General features: G+C 40.2%; 1 protein-coding gene across 8 annotated transcripts in view; it reads right to left on the bottom strand.

Annotated features, from left to right (window-relative positions):
* Positions 1-19,241, bottom strand: part of GRK3 (G protein-coupled receptor kinase 3) — a 180,581-nt gene that overhangs the window by 127,843 nt on the left and 33,497 nt on the right. For 7 of the 8 annotated variants that reach the window (XR_008379552.1, XR_008379553.1, XR_008379551.1 and 4 more), the window contains exon 2: positions 18,557-18,633. Coding sequence is in view for 4 of the 8 variants with exons in the window: in XM_053588388.1 (XP_053444363.1) it covers positions 18,557-18,633 (77 nt within the window). In the remaining 4 variants the exon portion in view is untranslated. Of the gene's footprint in view, positions 1-18,556; positions 18,634-19,241 lie in introns of those variants that run through there. The other variant, XM_053588392.1, reaches the window with a different exon arrangement.

Here is a 19,241-nt window from a genome sequence, read left to right as displayed (position 1 = left end):
TGTATACCATGGAATACTATTCAGCCATTAAAAAAAATGGAGACTTTACATCCTTTGTATTAACCTGGATGGAAGTGGAAGACATTATTCTTAGTAAAGCATCACAAGAATGGAGAAACATGAATCCTATGTACTCAATCTTGATATGAGGACAATTAATGACAATTAAGGTTATGGGGGGGGGAAGCAGAAAGAGGGATGGAGGGAGGGGGTGGGGCCTTAGTGTGTGTCACACCTTATGGGGGCAAGACATGATTGCAAGAGGGACTTTACCTAACAATTGCAATCAGTGTAACTGGCTTATTGTACCCTCAATGAATCCCCAACAATAAAAAAAAAAAAAAAGAAATTCCATTCAGCAATAATAGAAACAAAATTCCAATACAAGCAACAATGTGGATGAATCTCAAAAATATTATGCTGAGCCAAATAAGTCGGACACAAAAGGATATTGTTTGATTCTATTTATATAGGAAGATCTAAAAAAGGTAAATATAATGTATTGCGTCTGAAAGCAAATCAGTGCTTTTCTAGGGCTGGGGTGAGCTGAATAAAAAGGGGCAAGAGTAGACTTTTCAAATGGTCTATGAATGGACACAAGTGCACACATTGGCCAAAACTCAAACCCTACTCTTAAAATGAACTTCATTTGTATGCATGTTATTGTATGCATATTATACATCGGTAAAATTGCTCTGCAAAGTTAAGAATACAAGCACAGGGCACAATTTATCAGTAAACAAGGCAAAAAGTAACAACTGGATTCTTATAAACAGCAGTTGGTACCTCATAAATAAGAACTAGGTACATGTGCAAACAATAAACTAAAAATGAAAGAAAAGGGTCAAAAATCAATGTTCCCATTAATTTATTCCATGTCAAGTTCTTTTCTATTTCCAATTTTGAATTCACTTGTTGGTTTAAAAGTAGAAGCACAAAGCGAAACAAATTTCAGTCTCCTTAAATAGTCACAGGTTATCTGATAAGGAATAGATTCCTGAAGAGCAAAAACTCAAAAGACTAATAATGATTTCAATTAAAAAAAATTTCTTTGGAGAGTAAGTGTATATTATACAAGGTAAGAATATTTCTTCTCTAAAACGCTGCCCCAGTTTCCCTCTTTGTGTTCCAGTGTTATAAACAGTTCCTTGTACTCCTTGTACTCCCTGTCCTCGCATGTGCTGGGATTTCCCTTCTGACTCATACCTGTAAGAGCCTGCCCCGCGCATCAGCCTGCAGAGAGCTAGCAGAGTCAAAGCAGAGCTCTCAGCTGACCTGAAAGCATCAGGAACGGTGCAAAGGAGGTGTGATGATACTCCAGCCAATGGCCACTGTGCACATCAAGTTACTTTGATTCCACAAGACATAAACAAGATCATCACCTTGCAGCCTCAACCTCTTATCTGAACTCTTCCTTTAACCTTTGGTCCAAACTTGACTGGAGGATACAGTGTCCCTACAAGCCACTCACCCCACCCCTCCCTAAACCACCTGCTTTTGAACAATACAATTCATTAAAATTCCTAAAAATCCTACTGGTTCTATTTTCCAACTCTGGAATTCCATACCTTCTCAGCACTTCTGTCTCCACTGCTATCCTGCTGGTCAGAAGGCCATTACCACCTCTCACAGCCTCTGGCTTCGAAAGGCCTCCTCGCCCATACCTTGCCTCCCCAGCAACCAGACCAATCCTCCAGCACTGAGTCAGATCACAGTACCTCAGTGCTCACACATTCCTCTGTCCTGTGTCTCCTGGCTAAGATCGGAAGCCCTGGCCCTGGTCTCCAGGGCCCTGTGTCCCCCTTCACTCCCACTCCCTTTCTGTACAGCCCCCACCCCCACGTTTTCCTGGACTATGCAGCTCCAGCCTCTAGGCCTCAGCCCTGCTGAACACCCCACCTGGACACTAACTCCCCAATAAATCCAAGGAGGCCCGGTCCCCATCTCCCCCATGACTTTGCGCAACTGCCATTTATAAGTAGCACCTTCTCAAAATGCCCTATTTAAAACCACAACAATGCCTGTAATCCTAGCACTCTGGGAGTCCAAAGCAGGAATATCCTTTGAAGGCAAGAGTTTGAGACCAGCCTAAGCAAGAGTGAGACCCCCCTCTACAAAAAACAAAAAATTAGCTCACTGTTATGGTGGGTGCCTAATTCTCATCTACTTGGAAGGCTGGGCCAGGACGATTGCTTGAGGCCAAGGAGTTTGAGGGGGAAACTCCAGCCTGGGCAGACAGACAGAGTAAGACTGTCCTCAAAAAACAAGAGGGAGAGAGAATGTGTTAGCTCCATAAGGGTGTGGATTTCAGCTTCTGTTCACTGAGGCACTTCCGGTTAACACAAGAATATGTAGCACATAATTAAATTTATGGATGAATGACTACATTTTTAGCAGTTAGTGCAAACAAAGCCTCACAAACAGCTAATGGGATATCTTGGTTTTGACTTTGACTGGAAATAGAAAAAATAAAATAAGTCAAAAATAAGGTAAAACCATCAGAAAATGAATTTCCAAAAAAGCTAAAACCAGGGGATATTATGACAATGCACTACCACCTTGAATCTCATAACCATCTTGGGGTTCTTAAAATCCTAAAATGGTCCAATCACCCCCCACTGTCAGTTCTAAAAGCTTAGAGATAACTTTTCTCATCTATGTGATGCTTCACAGGTCCTCAATGTTCTCTAGCAATACAGATTAAGACCCCACACTGCTAATTGCTATAGCATAATTTTTTTTCCTAAAATATGTGGACTCTGATAGCCAGAAGGTTGAGTTCAGCTGCAGATGCTGGCTGATAAGCAAGGCTTCCCTCCTGGGTAAATGAGTGGCTTCCCCACATTTGCCTGGGGACTTAAATTCATGCCTCAGAAAAATGACCAGAAACCTTTTCCATGAATCTCAGGGCTCCTTGGCAGTGGTAAACACACTTAACAAGCTGGTCAATATTAGAATGTCAAAGATCTGTGTACTTTACCCACATTCTTTGCTACTCATCTTTTACAGGGTGAGCTGGTCAGGGAAGGGAGCCTTCTGAGGCCGATTCTATCTTAGTCTTTCTATTTAATGAGGCATTCCCAGCAAAACACTCAGAACACATTTGATTGGGAATATCCCATTCAACAAAGCAGATAAAGTAGACCAACTACAGAGAGATCTTTGTGCACTGCCCCCAAATTCTGGATTTTAGTATCATTACATATTGAATAGGAATTATACAGTTGACAAAAATAAGTTCTTATTTAAAAATAAGAAAAAGGAACTTCATGTGCATGCTAATTTCCATGCTAACTTCTCCTGGTTATAGGCAGAAAAAGTACATGACTTTCAATCCAGTCTCTGTCTTCTGAGAGTTGTGAAACTTGGTCATGTTATTTTACTAGCATACAGAAACGTGGTGGGGTGTTGAGTACACAGGTGGCTATCACTGTCTTAAATTGATAGTAATTCCTATTATGGACTAATAGTATTCCAATCACAGGACTGGAAGAGCTCTGGGAAAATTAAATAGTAACAAATTTTTTTTTACATCATAATACTTGGTATATTTGGATTTCTTTTTTTTATTTTATTTTAATTTTTATTGTTAAATCATAGCTGTGTACATTAGTGCAATCAAGGGGGACAATGTGCTGGTTTCATATACAATCTGAAATATTCTCATCAAACTGTTCAACGTAGCCTTCATGGCATTTTCTTAGTTATTGTATGTAGACATTTGTATTCTGCCTTTAGTAAGTTTCACCTGTACCAATTCTAAGATGCACCGTAGGTGTGGCCCCACTCATTACCCTCCCTCCACCCTAACCTCCCCCCTCCCTTCCCCTTCCTTGACACTTTCCTCATATTCTTGTGCTATAGTTGGGTTATAGCCTTCATGTGAAAGCTATAATTTAGCTTCATAGTAGGGCTGAGTACCTTGGATACTTTTTCTTCCATTCCTGAGATACTTTGCTAAGAAGAATATGTTCCAGCTCCATCCACGTAAACAAGAAAGAGGTAAAATCTCCATCTTTCTTTAAGGCTGCATAATATTCCATGGTATACATGTACCACAATTTGCTAGTCCATTCCTGGGTCAATGGGCACTTGGGCTTCTTCCATGACTTAGCAATTATGAATTGGGCTGCAACAAACATTAGGGTACAGATGTCTTTGTTATATTGTGATTTTTGGTCTTATGGGTATAAACCTAGTAAAGGAATTACAGGATCAAATGGCAGGTCTATTTTCAGGTCTCTAAGTATTCTCCAAACGTCCTTCCAGAAGGAAGGTATTAGTCTGCATTCCCACCAGCAATGTAGAAGTGTGCCCTTTTCTCCACATCCACGCCAACATCTCTGGTTTTGGGATTTTGTTATGTGGGCTACTCTTACTAGGGTAGGTGATATCTCAAAGTAGTTTTGATTTGCATTTCTCTGATGATTAAGGATGATGAGCTTTTTTTCATGTGTTTGTAGATCATATGTCTGTCTTCTTTAGAGAAGTTTCTCTTCAAGTCCCTTGCCCACCCTGAGATGGGATCACGATTTCTTTTCTTGCATTTAATACATTTGAGTTCTCTGTGGATTCTGGTTATTAGACCTTTATCAGAGGTATAACCTGCAAATATTTTCTCCCATTCTGAGTACTCTCTGCTTGCTTTACTTACTATGTTCTTGGCTGTGCAGAAGCTTTTTAGTTTGATCAGGTCCCAGTAGTGTATTTTTGATACTGCTTCAATTGCCTAGGGAGTCCTCCTCATAAAATATTCACCCAGGCCGATTCCTTCAAGAGTTTTCCCTGAACTTTCTTCAAGTATTTTTATAGTTTCATGTCTTAATTTTAAATCTTTAATCCAATGAGAGTCTATCTTAGTTAATGGTAAAAAGTGTGGGTCCAGTTTCAATCTTCTACAGTTGCCAGCCAGTTCACCCAGCACCATTCGTTAAATAGGGAATCTTTTCCCACTGGATGTTTTTAATTGGCTCGTCAAAGATCAAATAACGCTAAGTAGCTGCATTCATCTCTTGATTCTCTATTCTGTTCCAGACAACTACTTCTCTGTTTTTGTGCCAGTACCATGCTGTTTTGATCACTATCGATTTATAGTACAATCTCAGGTCTGGTAGTGTGATTCCTCCTGCTGTGTTTCTATTGCTGAGTACTATGTTTTGGCTATTCAAGGTTTTTTCTGATTCCATATAAAATGAAGTATTATTTTTTTCAAGATCTTTAAAATATGACAATGGAGCTTTAATAGGAATTGCATTAAAATTATATATTGCTTTGGGTAGTACAGACATTTTAACAATGTTGATTCTTCCCAGCCATGAGCATGGTATGTTTTTCCATTTGTTAACATCTTCAGCTATTTATTTTCTTAAAGTTTCATAATTCTCTTTGTAGAGATCTTTCACATTCTTTGTTAGGTATACTCCCAAATATTTCATCTTCTTTGGCACTACTGTGAAAGGAACAGAGTCCTTGAGACTGTTTTTTTGGCTTGGTTATTGTTGGTATATATAAAGGCTACAGATTTATGGGTGTTGATTTTGTAGCCTGAGACACTGCTGTATTCGTTGATCACTTCTTAAAGTTTTGTAGTAGAATCCCTAGTGTTTTCCAGATATACGGTCATACCATCTGTGATGAGTGAAAGTTTGATCTCTTCTGACCCTACGTGGATACCCTTGATCGCCTTTTCTTCCCTAATTGCGACGGCTAAAACTTCCATTACAATGTTAAAGAGCACTGGAGACAATGGGCAACCTTGCCTGGTTCCTGATCTAAGTGGAAATGATTGCAATTTAACTCCATTCAATACGATATTGGCTGTGGGTTTGCTGTAGATGGCCTCTATTAGTTTAAGAAATGTCCCTTCTATACCGATTTTCTTAAGTGTTCTGATCATGAAGGGATGCTGGATATTATCAAAAGCTTTTTCTGCATCAATTGAAAGAATCATATGGTCCTTATTTTTTAGTTTGTTTATGTGCTGAATTACATTTTTAGATTTACATATATTGAACCAGCCTTGAGACCCTGGGATATATCCCACTTGGTCGTGGTGTATAATTTTTTTGATGTGTTGTTGGATTCTGTTTGTTAGGATCTTATTGAGTATTTTTGCATCAATATTCACTAGTGATATTGGTCTATAATTTTCTTTTCTTGTTGGGTCTTTCCCTGGTTTGGGGATCAAGCTGATGTTTGCTTCGTAGAATGTGTTGGGTAATATTCTTTCTTTTTCTGTATTTTGGAAGAGGTTTAGTAATATAGGTACTAGTTCTTCTTTAAAGGTTTGGTAGAATTCTCACGTAAAGCCATCTGGTCCTGGGCTTTTCTTTTTAGGGAGATTTTGTATAGTTGATGCTATTTCAGAACTTGATATAGGCCTGTTCAACATTTCCACTTCATTCTGGCTATATCTTGGTAGGTGGCATACTTCCAGGTATTAGTCGATTTCTTTCAGATTTTCATATTTCTGAGAATAGAGTTTCCTGTAGTATTCATTAAGGATTTTTTGAATTTCTGAGGGGTCTGTTGTTATTTCATCATTACCATTTCTGATTGATGAAATTAGAGATTTTACTCTTTTTTCCTGATTAGGTTGGCCAAAGGTTTATCTATTTTATTGATCTTTTCAAAAAACCAATTCTTTTGTTTTCAATTTCATTTAATTCTGCTCTGATTTTGATTATTTCTTTTCTTCTGCTAGGTTTGGGGTTGGAGTTTTCTTCCTTCTCCAGTTCCTTGAGGTGTCCCATTAAGTTATTAACTTCCTCTCTTTCCGTTTTCTTGAGGAAGGCTTGCAGTTCTATAAATTTCCCTCTTAGGACTGCCTTTACAATATCCCATAGGTTCTGGTAATTCGTGTCTTGATTGTTGTTTTGTTCCAAAAATTTGGTGATTTCCTTCTTAATCTGGTCTATAACCCATCTATCCTTCAGCATAAGGTTGTTTAGCTTCCATGTTTTTGTATGGGTATGCAGGTTCCTGTTGTTATTGAGTTCAACTTTTATTCCATGATGGTCTGAGAAGATGCAAAGAATAATTTCTATTTTTTTTAATTTGCTGAGGTTAGATTTGTGGCCTAGGATGTGGTCAATTTTGGAGTATGTTCCGTGGGCTGATGAGAAGAATGTGTATTCAGTTTTGTTGGTATGAAATGTTCTGTAGATATCTGTTAAGTCCAGTTGTTGAATGGTTAAGTTTAAATCTAAAATTTCTTTGCTTAGCTTCTTTTTGTAGGATCTATCCAGCACTACTAATAGGGTGTTAAAATTTCCAACTACTATGGAACTGGAGGAAATCAAGTTGCTCATGTCTGTTAGAGTTTCTCTTATAAATTGAGGTGCGTTCTGGTTGGGTGCATAAATATTAATAATTGAAATCTCATCATATTGAGTATTACCTTTAACAAATACGAAGTGTTCATCCTTATCCTTCCTTATTTCGGTTGGTTTAAAGCCTATTGCGTCTGCGAATAGGATTGCAACGCCTGCTTTTTTCTGCTTTCCATTTGCCTAGAGTATAGATGACCATCCTTTCACCTTGAGTCTAAATTTGTCTTTTAATGTAAGATGAAATTCTTGTATGCAGCAGATATTTGGCTTGAGTTTTGTATCCAGTCAGCCAACCTGTACCTCTTTAGAGGACAATTTAAACCATTCGCATTAATTGAGAATATTTATAAGCCTTTCGAGAGTCCGTTGGACATCTTTAATCCTTTTGCGACTGTGGAATTTGGAATTTGATCAAAATTTTCTGGGTGGGTTTACTTTTGTGGTGGAGGATTACGCTGGTCTTTATGGAAGATAGGTCTGAGACTATCCTGGAGAGCTGGTTTAGTTATAGCAAATTTCTTCAACATGTGAATGTCACTGAAGTATTTAAATTTCTCCATCATAAATGAAGCTCAGTTTAGCTGGCTACAGGATCCTGGGTTGAAAGTTATTTTGTTTTAGGAGATTAAAAGGCAATGACCATCCTCTTCTAGCTTGAAAGGTTTCAGCAGAGAGATCTGCAGTTATCAGGAGTCCATGGATCATATATCAACATTCCTATAGTTCTAGTGAATAACAGACATTAAAAGATTGCGTTATTCCAGCAAAATGTAGTTTTAAAATTCTTTTGGGAACTGATAAACATGACTGTTCTCAGAATTTGAAGGGCTATTATCAAAAGAAAACCAGCCCTAATAAAATGGTTCACAAAAGAAAAAAAAGACAACCAAATTTTCTCACAGAACTGGTTTAGCCTTTGTATCCTCTTTTTATCCTTTTTACCCCCAGATCTCTCAGCTGGCCCAGATATTTGGAGCCGCAGAGGCTGTGTTGGGCACACGCCAATACCAGGGCCGGATGCCCAGCCTCAGTTGATCCAACATAGATGATGCAGTTAGCTGAAAGACTGCCTGGCAGGTAGGCTCGTGAGTAATAGCTTTCCTCTCTCCCCTCCTGTCTTTCCTTTCTAGGCAGCATTTCTATTAAGAAACCCAAGTGGAAACTGTGCAGAATCTATGACCTTAATTTACCTACAGTCCCCTTACCACTGGCAGCCTGGTGTTGCCTTTCCGACTGAAAATCCAATTAGCTGTGCTTAGTCAAGTGTATATCTCAGCTGTCTGAAAGTTGGCTCTTTAACTCTTTCCCTCACCAAAAGTCTCCACCAAGGCATGGATAGTTGATACTGAATGAATGGTATCCAAGTTTTTCATCTCTCTTGCTATGGTTGCTCTGAGCTATAAAAAGTTGTAGAAATATGGGGCAGCGCCTGTGGCTCAATGAGTAGGGCGCCAACCCCACATACCGAGGGTGGCAGGTTCAAACCCGGCCCTGACCAAACTGCAACAAAAATAGCTGGGCGTTGTGGCAGGTGCCTGTAGTGCCAGCTACTCGGGAGGCTGAGGCAAGAGAATCGCTTAAGCCCAAGAGCTGGAGGTTGCTGTGAGCTGTGACTCCATGGCGACAAAGTGAGACTGTATCTCTAAAAAAAAAAAAGAAGAAATATGACTGGGGGAGTGTGCTGGCTCTGTCACTGTCCATCAAGGTCCTCTGTCAGGGGAGAGAGAAACAAACAGCTCCAAAGGTAGAAACAAAGGGGGAAACAAAGACTGAAGCTGGTTCCCTGCCACAGGCACGGCCCATAAATTTTTTCTTTATAAAAAAGGACTCTGGGGAGGCGCCTATGGCTCAGCGGGTAGGGCGCAGGCCCCATATGCCGAGGGTGGTGGGTTCAAACCCAGCCCCGGCCAAACTGCAAAAAAAAAAAAAATAGCTGGGCGTTGTGGCGGGCGCCTGTAGTCCCAGCTACTTGGGAAGCTGAGGCAGGAGAATCGCCTAAGCCCAAGGAGTCGGAGGTTGCTGTGAGTTGTGTGAGGCCACGGCACTCTACCAAGGGCAATATGGTGAGACTCTGTCTCTACAAAAAAAAAAAAAAGACTCTGTGGGTGGCGCCTGTGGCTTAAAGAGGTAGGGCGCTGGCCCCAAATGCCAGAGGTGGAATTTTCAAACCCAGTCCCGGCCAAAAACTGCAAAAAAAAAAAAAAGGACTCTGTAAGGGAGGTAAGGGAGTGACTTCCACTACACAACATATTCATTTTATAATGAAACATATACTTTGGCCCCAAATGTCAAGTATAATTTATGTATTCTTCTACTAAATGTTCCTTAAAATCATCTTTAGTATGTTTGAGACCAAAATTAAAAAATATTGAAGAAATTAAAGTGAAAAGTAAAATGAAAAAGAAGTAAAAGTTACCAGAATGGAATAAAAGAAGTAAAACTGTTTTTATTCAGACAGAACTGAAATTAAGAAAACTCCACTCACAGTAACATCAAAAAGATTAAAGACTCAGGAATAAATTTGGTAAATTTGAGGCTGAAAACTACAAAGCACTTCTGAGAGAAATATAGGAAGACAAAAGGAAAAGATTTGGAAGTATTTCATTTTCATGGGTTGGGAGAGTTAATATTTTGAAAATGGCAATTTTCCTCAAATTGATGTATAGATACAAAACAACCCTGTCAAAATCCCAGCAAGATTTGTTTGGTGGAAAGCGAAAAACAGATGCTAAAAAATCATACAGAAGGCGTTGTGGCGGGCGCCTGTAGTCCCAGCTACTCGGGAGGTTGAGGCAAGAGAATCGCATAAGCCCAGGAGTTGGGAGGTTGCTGTGAGCTGTGTGACGCCACCGCACTCTACTGAGGGCCATAAAGTGAGACCCTACAAAAAAAAAAAAAAAAAAAAGAAATACAAAGGATCCAGAACAGCCAAAACAACTTTGGTGAGGGGAGACACATTTTTATTTGCCAATTCCAAACTTACTATAAAGCTACAGTAATTAAGATAACACTGCACTGCCATAAGGACAGACCCAAAGATACACGGGACAGAATGGGAAGGCCAGAAACACGTCCTTAGACTCACCATCAATTAATTTTTAACAAAGTACCTAGGTGATCCAGTGGGGCAAGGGAAGTCCCTTCAACAAATGATTTTCAGATAACTGGATACCCACATGAAAACAGAGATACATAAGTTTAGAACTCACATCATAGACAAAAATTTACTAAAAATCAACCAGAGACCTAAATGTAACAGCGACAACAATTAAACTTCTAGAAGAAAAATAGAAAAAAAACTGTGAATTTGTCGTGTGAAACGTTCATAGATATGACACTGAAGTATTAATATGAATCATAAAATAAAAAATGTGTAAATTTAACTTCATAAAAATTAAAACCTCTGAAAAGTTAGATTCTAGTCACCACCTGAAAGAAAAAAAAATACCTGTAGTTATAAGTCATACATATGGCAAATAATGTAGATAAAGAAAATCTAAGTTTTCAAATGGGCGGAAGATTTAAATGGATATTTTACCAAAGAAGATATACAAGAGTTAATTAGCACAAACATGTTTGTTATCATTAACTCTTAGAGAAATACAAACCAAAACCACAATTAGATACTGCCTCATACTCATTAGAATAGCTACAATCCAAAAGACAGATAACAACAGCAAGTATTGATCAAAATATGGTAAACCTGGAACCTTTATAAACTGCTGGTGGGAACATAAAATAGTATACTCACTTTAGAAAGCAATCTGGAAATTTCTCAAAAAGCCAAACATAAATTAACATGCAACCCAGCAATTCTGCTCCTGGGTATATACCCACGAGAAATGAAGACATAGACCCAACAAAAAACTTGCACACAAATGTTCATAGCAGCATTGTTCTTAATAGACAAAGTGGAAATAATCCAAACGTCCATCAATTGGTGAATGGATGAGCAAAGTTTGCTACATCCACATAACAGAATACTATTCAGCAACAAAAGGTAATGAAGTTACTGATACACACAACAGTGCAGGAAGACATCAACAACTTATATTAAGGAAAAGAAGCCAGAGACAAAAGACCACGGACTTCACAGTATACCCTTCCATTTTCACGAACTGTCCCACGGACTTCACAGTATACCCTTCTATTTTCACGAACTGTCCCACAGAGTTCACAGTATACCCTTCCATTTTCACGAACTGTCCAGATGCAACTACAGAGACAGAGGGCAGACCAGTGACTGCCTGGGGCTGAGGATGGAGTCACTACAAATGCGCAGGAGAGTCTTTTCCAAGTATGGAAATGTCTTAAAATTGAATTATGGTAATGATAACACAACTCTAGAAATACACTAAAAATCATCAAATAAAACACAAGGAATGAATTTTATGGCATGTACATGTACACTATATCTCAATAAAGTTGTTTATTAAATAGTAAAAATTGCAAGGTTATAAGAGACACAAACTTCAAAAAGATTAATATTCAAACTCTGGATTAAGCTCTGAAGTCACTGCTATAAAATGAAATGCCTTCCGTGGCAATATGCGATGTAATATTACATTAGCCATCGTGTTCTCTCTACAAGAATAACATTTGCATATTTCATGCATTGAGTATCTATTTTAGTGCTCCTTATAATTTGAAACATGCTCCTCTAATACAAGTGAATAGCAGACACAGAAGCTAAGTAGATTGTCCACAGACGGATGGAATTTATCAAATCCCATGTGCCTCAACTGCATACAATGAAATTACAATTTCAACATATCTTACAGAAGAAAAATAGCAACAAAATAATCTTAACTATAACTGATAAATTGATTTTACTGTTTATGTAATAATTGGTATCCCCTTAAAACGAAACATGTAAGTTTTACTAACAGCAAACTAGGAGTGAACTTAATTGATACCTGCTAAGATATATAATTTCCACATAAGGATGAAAAGCAAGATAAAAGTAGCTGTCCCTTAATCTCTTCATCCTGAATATTGGGAGTTACAAAGAAGGAAGCATTTATCCTGCTATATGCACTTTCTGTTGCTGTGCTACATGTCACCAAAAATTTAGTGACTTAAAAACAACACCCGTGTTACCTCACAGTGCTGTAGGTCAGAAGTCCAGGCAGGCTCTGTTGGTTGTCTTCCAAGGCCACATTCAAGGTGTCAGCCAGCATGAGTTCTTATCTAGAGGCTCTGGACAGCAGTCTGCCCCCAAACTCACTCAAGTTGTGGGCAAAATTCAGTTCCTTTCTGCTGTAGGACTGAGGATGGCTGTTTGCTCAGCTCCTGGGAGGACCCACACTCCTCAAATGTGTTCACTCCTCCATCTGCAAAGCCAGCAACAGTATGTCCACTCTTTCCTGAACTTCAAGTCTCTGACTTTCTCCTTTCCTGCCAGCCTGAAGAAACTCTGGTTTTAAAGAGCTCGTGTGGAGAGATTAAGCCCATAAAGACAATAACCTGCATTCTATTTGCAAACTCTCTTTTGGCCACATTATGGACAGGAGCAACACACAAGACTATCCCTACCACATCCACCTTTCACATGACACCTGCCCACCACATCTGCCTTTCACGTGACACCTGCCTCCCACATCGCCTTTCACGTGACACCTGCCTCCCACATCGCCTTTCACGTGACACCTGCCTCCCACATCGCCTTTCACGTGACACCTGCCTCCCACATCGCCTTTCACGTGACACCTGCCTCCCACATCGCCGTTCACGTGACACCTGCCTCCCACATCGCCTTTCACGTGACACCTGCCTCCCACATCGCCGTTCACGTGACACCTGCCTCCCACATCGCCGTTCACGTGACACCTGGCTACCATGTCTGCCTGTCTTACTAAACCATATTTAAAGCAAGTAAATGTCCCTCACATTGATGAGTAAAAGTACTAAATGCAGAAGTAATAGCATAATTAGAAAACTCACCATTTTGTAAGCTCCCTAATAAAATAATTGATTCAAGCAAAGATTGTTGATGAAAAAGAAACAAAGAGCAGATGACAGCTGAATGAGGAACTGACAGCTGAGCATATCTGAGACTACTTCAGATACCTGCCCACAGAGAGAGCCCCTGCCGCATGTGTCTCCTCTAACAAGTGCGCAGCACCGTCTGGGCGCCTGTAGCTCAGTGGGTAGGGCGCCAGCCACATACACCAGAGCTGGTGGGTTCAAACCCAGCCTGGGCCTGGCAAACGACAATGACAACTACAACCAAAAAATAGCCGGATGTTGTGGCTGGCACCTGTAATCCAGCTACCTGGGAGGCTGAGGCAAGAAAATCGCTTAAGCCAAAGAGTTGAAGGTTGCTGTGAGCTGTGACGCTACAGCTACTATGTCTACAGAGGGCGACATAGTGAGACTCTGTCTCAAAAAAAAGAAAAGAAAAGTGCACAACACCAACTACGAAGCACTCTCACCACAAAGAATTAAAACTAAATCTAACCAAGCCATGAGAACTAGCTTTCAGTTTATAGGAAATACAGGAAACAGAAGTACAATTTAAATGGTACCATTAAGAAGCAAACAGAAAATCCAGACTATGGAACATTCTATAACATAAGAGACGCAGTTTCTCCAATAATTACCTCTGTGTGTGCATGTGTGTAGAGGGTGGAACAGGAGCTGTTTTCAATTAAAAGAAGTATCATTACTAATTACAAGAACAATATTTGGATCCTAACCTAAAAAGTAAAAGGGCCTTTTTAAGTGAATGGGAAAAATGTGACCGAAGAGTTAGTATTAGAATCTTCTAGGAATTGTCATAAATTTCATTGTTTGGGATACAGACATTAAGATTGTGTGAGAAAAGCATTCATATTTTTCAAAGATGCATATGAAATGCTATGAGTGGTTTGCTAAAACATATAGAGGTTCATTATTCTAGTCTACTTTTGTATATGTTGAAAAATGTTTTAAATAAACAATTTTGCATAAGAGCTTTCCTTCATCAGACAGCTGCTAAGAACCAATGGTTGTGTCAAGGGCTTTGAGTACGCTATTGCCTACTAAATTGTCACAATGGCCTATGGGGCAGGTACTATTGGTGTCTACCTTTTAGATAAGAAAACTAACGAAATACCCACCATTCTGAGGTGTGGCAAACAGGTCTGCCAATCGCCTGTTATCTCATCAAAGTCTCAGAGGCCGAGTAAATGAAAGATTTCCACATTTTTCATTTCACAAAACATTTTTATCAATCAGTGGCAGCACCCATTGGAGGGCAGTGCCCAAAACCTGTGCTGACTATGCAGGAGCGGGCGGGAGGCCTTGGTAAGGTATGAGAAGACAGGGAAGGAGTTGACAGGCAGAGGACAGAGGGTGGGAGAGAACCAAGAGAACCAGGGAAGCAACAACAGGAGAGGGTGGAAGGGACAGTAAATGGGAAGAGTCAAGGGAGGGGCAGAGGGAACAGACAAGAAAGACAAACAGGACGGCTCGTATGGGAATAGGACCTGGGCAAGGCAACTAGAGCGCCAGGTGAAGTTTCTCTGGCCACAGCCAACCTCTTCCCCAATCCCTAATGCCAGGCAAAAGGGAGAAGGCTACAGAGGAAAAGTAAAAAGGGGGAGCAAACACAGACACGTGGTAAGATTGCTGTCAGAGGCGGTTAGATGTGTGTGCCTGGTACTCTCTCCCTAAGCCTCCAATCAGTCACTATTCTTTCTCAGCTTCTCCGGACTGGCTCCAAGCTCACAAATTAGAGAGAAGGAAAATAAAGGAATTATTTATTTAAAACATTTTTAATTTTATCAGCTTAACTGAGATAAAACTCACAGCCCATCAGCGTCCAGAGAGGCTGATGTTGGAGCGAAATCTGTTTAGCTATAGCCAAGTGCCAGGCCTGCACTAGCACCAGTGGCCACTCAGTCAAAGGCGCCCAGAGCCAGGGTTAGCTAAGGTTTTAATCCAAACAATGGAAACTTCACATTTGTGGGAGCTGTGTATGTTTGGCGGGGATGGCACAGGAGTTACAGGAGAGAGAGAAACAGAAAACACAAAGGAAGAAAAAATCACTGATGCAGCTCAGGAACTGGAACGAGAGCCACAGGGGAAAGCAGGTTGATCCCAATCTTCCAGTTAGGTCCTAACAGTAGGGAAGCACTCACATCGTGTTAAAAAAAATCCCTTCCTTTGATAGCACATTATTCATAATAGCCACAAGGCAGAAACAGCCCAATGCCCACCACCTGGCAAAGGGATAAACAAAATGCGGTGCATCCATGCAGTGGAGTTATTCAGCTATAAAAAGAAGTGAGGGTCTGGCATGGACCTTGAAGGCAGACTGAGAACACAAGGCCACTGGTACTTAATTCCCTCCATGTGGAATGTCCAACACAGGTAAATCCATGGAGGAAAAACTACAGTACTGGTTGTCAGGGGCGGGGGGAGGAGGAAATAGGGAGTGAGTGACAGCTAGTAGATACCGAATTTCTTTCTAAAACACTTTATAAACATATTCTAAAACCCCATGCAGATGGTTGCACAACTCTTGTGAATACCCTGAAAGTCACTGTAAAAAAGTAAAACTGTTTTCTTTCTTTTTTTTTTAGACAGTCTCACTTTGTTGCCCTCAGTAGAGTGCTGTGGCATCACATCTCACAGCAACCTCAGACTCTTGGACTCAAGCAATTGTCTTACCTCAGCCTCCCGAGTAGCTGGGACTACAGGCGACCATCACAATGCCCGGCTATTTTTAGAGATGGGGGTCTCACTCTTATTCAGGCTGGTCTTGAACTCGTGAGCTCAGGCAATCTACCCGCCGCAACCTCTGAGAGTACTAGGATTATAGGCGTGAGCCACCGCACCCAGCCTAAATGTTTACTTTCAATGGGTCGATTGTATACTATGTGAAATATATCTCAACGAAGCTGTGAAAAAATAAATTTAAAATGTTTTAACTAATAATAAATAGATAAATAGTTCCTGTTCCCCATCCCTTCCATAGATAGGGAGTTTTTCTCTCTTGTTCTTCTGAGTTTTGTTTTCTGGTTTTTAGTACAAAATAAAAAGCAAAAAATTATTTATGTAGATGAAAGTTAAACACAACATAAATAACGACAAGCAGTGATAACTAATGAAACAAAAGCCACATGCTTTTAAGTTATCTGTTTGCCAGTCAAATCCTGAGGAGCAGCCCAGAACATCTCTGCGTGGCAAAGGCCATTAGCTTTCCACACATTTCCAGTAGCCCAGATGGGCCACACTGCCCTGCCTCTCCAGTTCTCTTCAGTCACCCTTCCACCACTGTCCTTCATGGGGCATCCACAAAGGTATACTTACGGAAGACCACCTTAACTGGCTAATTTTTTTTCTTGTTTTTTTGGCTGGGGCTGGGTTTGAACCCACTACCTCCAGCATATGGGGCCAGCGCCCTACCCCGTTGAGCCACAGGCACCGCCCTTAACTGGCTAATTTTTGTAAAATAGATAATAAAAGTGCTTTACAAAAAGCCAAAGACTTTGCATCAGTTTCTCCTTAACTTCAATAAAAGAGAACATCACAACTCTTCCCTGAAAAACCTATCTGGTTCCTACTGGCTGACCCTCTCCATTTTACACGCACTCTTTCCTTTCTGACAGTCTTTGAAGAATTATCAGAGTACGAGAATTGGGAATCAGAGCAAGTCACTTCATCTCCCGGTGTCCACATCTCCTCATCTGCAAATGAAGGGCTGCCCGGAACTGCAGCATCTCACAGGATACTCCACCTCCAAGGGCTCTATCAGTCATGTAAGATTGTGGAGACAGCTACATATGCAAATAGAGTTCTAGGGAACTTCAATTTCTTGGAATTTTAATGAAGTAATTTTCTTAGCAATAAAATAATTTAAAAACTACAAAACAATCTCAGCAATTATGGGAGGGAAGCAAGGTGCAAAGGAAGGCAAAGCACGTCCTGTTTTCTTACATTAGACGACACTGATTTCATGTAAAAACCCTAGATTTACCCATTTATCTCATCAAAATGGGCATACTGACACTATGGCTAGCTGCCAGACCAAATGATGACTTTTACCCTGGATGAGAATTAAATATTATTTAGAAAATTTCTGGACAGCAGGAACTAGTTTTTTGAGAGTGAAAAAGAACAAAGGAAAAAAAAAAAAAAGGAAAGAAAGAACGTGGACTATAGCTTTCATCTAACCCTGCTGACAATCACCTCTGTAAAAACTACCAGCTTTTTAGAAGGCAGATGAGAATATAATACCTTATATGTCTTCTTACACCTGGAAACTAAGGCAATTCCTATGCAATTCCAATTTTCTCAGGCACTAACTGCTAGGTAACTGCAAAGCACAAGCACGTCTACTCCTGCCAAGACCAGCTCTGGCCAGACCTGGGCCTCCAGCAGTGAGAGATGGGTCCCTAGCCCATAGGTACATATCCGTGGGTCACTAAGAAAGTTTTGAGACAGAAAGTGTTATGGTCCATTATTTCACTTCCAAAAAACACAGTCAATAGCAACCTTTGTGATTCATTCATGCAAGTTTTAATTTGCTCGGCTTATTGTGTTGCTGCGAGGGCTTCATTTGTTTCCATCTGTGTGGATTTTGTTTCTTCATTATTTGTGTATCTCAAAACTGTTGTAATGACCCACATGTATAATGGGGCCAGGTAGTCCTTGTTACCTGTTGAGTAGACACTCTTATTCCCAGAGCTACACAATAAAAATAATCAACATGGTCCTGATCATAAAGAAAGGCACACAAACCCATAAACCCATGAAAACCAACGACATCAAATCATGCAGCCCCAGGCCCTGGGAGGAAACAGCTGACAGTAAGAGTGGAATAATGTTTATGAAGATACACGCCAGCTCCCTGTGGCCACGGGAGGCACACGGCAGTGTGAGAAGCTGAGGCCCTCAGACAAGCTTAAGTCCTGAAGGAGGGCAGTGAAGACACATTAGCTATTAAGGGGGGGCTCCAACCGGGCATATTTTAATTACCCAGTACCCAATGTTTTGATTTGGGCAACCCACCAAACCACTGTAAAACCCAGAGTCACACTAGTCTGTTTCACAATAGCTTACTCCTAAGATTATATTACTAGGAATATGAATCATCACTATGAACTTCATTAATTACACAAAACGTCCTTCATTCCCAGCTGTGGCTATAAAGGATATAAAGCATTCACACAGTGCTGTAGTATGACCCCATTTCACTACTGAAATGGCAGTATAGAAACTGAGCAAGCCGTACTTACCGATCTTCTGATGAAAAATCTTGTCAAAGGTTATTTCATTTCTCTCCTCAAGATACTTCTGCATCACGCTCCGGATACTGAAAGGGAAGAGTGACACATGTTTAACAATACAGCCTGCATCATAAGTGTCCCCAGTATGACGAACATACAGATGCCTTGACTCAAGGACATTAACATTATGAGAGACGTCCTCATGCCTCATGTGAAGCTGGAAACTTCACAGCATCAGCCACTGCCCTCTCCTGCTAACCAAGGGCAAACTGACCTGTAGATACTCGACTACAGAGTAACTCAAGGACTTTGAAAACCCACAGTCAATACAATCACTTTCCAAAATAGGCACATACCTCACACTCACACACACACAACACACCATACACACACATACCCCACACTCACAAAAGAGTCCGCTAATCAATTAATAAGTTTCGTCCTATAACAAAGGTCAAAGTTCCCTTAACATGACTGATATTCAAAAAAATCATATTTCTATACACCAATAATAAACAATAAGAAAACAAAATTAAAAGGGAGACTTAATTTGCAACAACATACAAAAACACCAAATATTGAAATATTTCTCCAAATTATGCATAAGATCTTTGTTTGGAAAATTACAAATTATAAAGAGAGAGACATTAAGAAGATCTAAATAAATGGAAAAGTATGCCACAGTTATGAACAG

This window comes from Nycticebus coucang, chromosome 4 (assembly GCF_027406575.1).
Source record: "Nycticebus coucang isolate mNycCou1 chromosome 4, mNycCou1.pri, whole genome shotgun sequence".
In the NCBI taxonomy this organism is placed as follows: Eukaryota; Metazoa; Chordata; class Mammalia; order Primates; family Lorisidae; genus Nycticebus; species Nycticebus coucang.
Note: the sequence above shows the minus strand (reverse complement) of the source record. Positions and strands in the feature narration are given on the sequence as shown.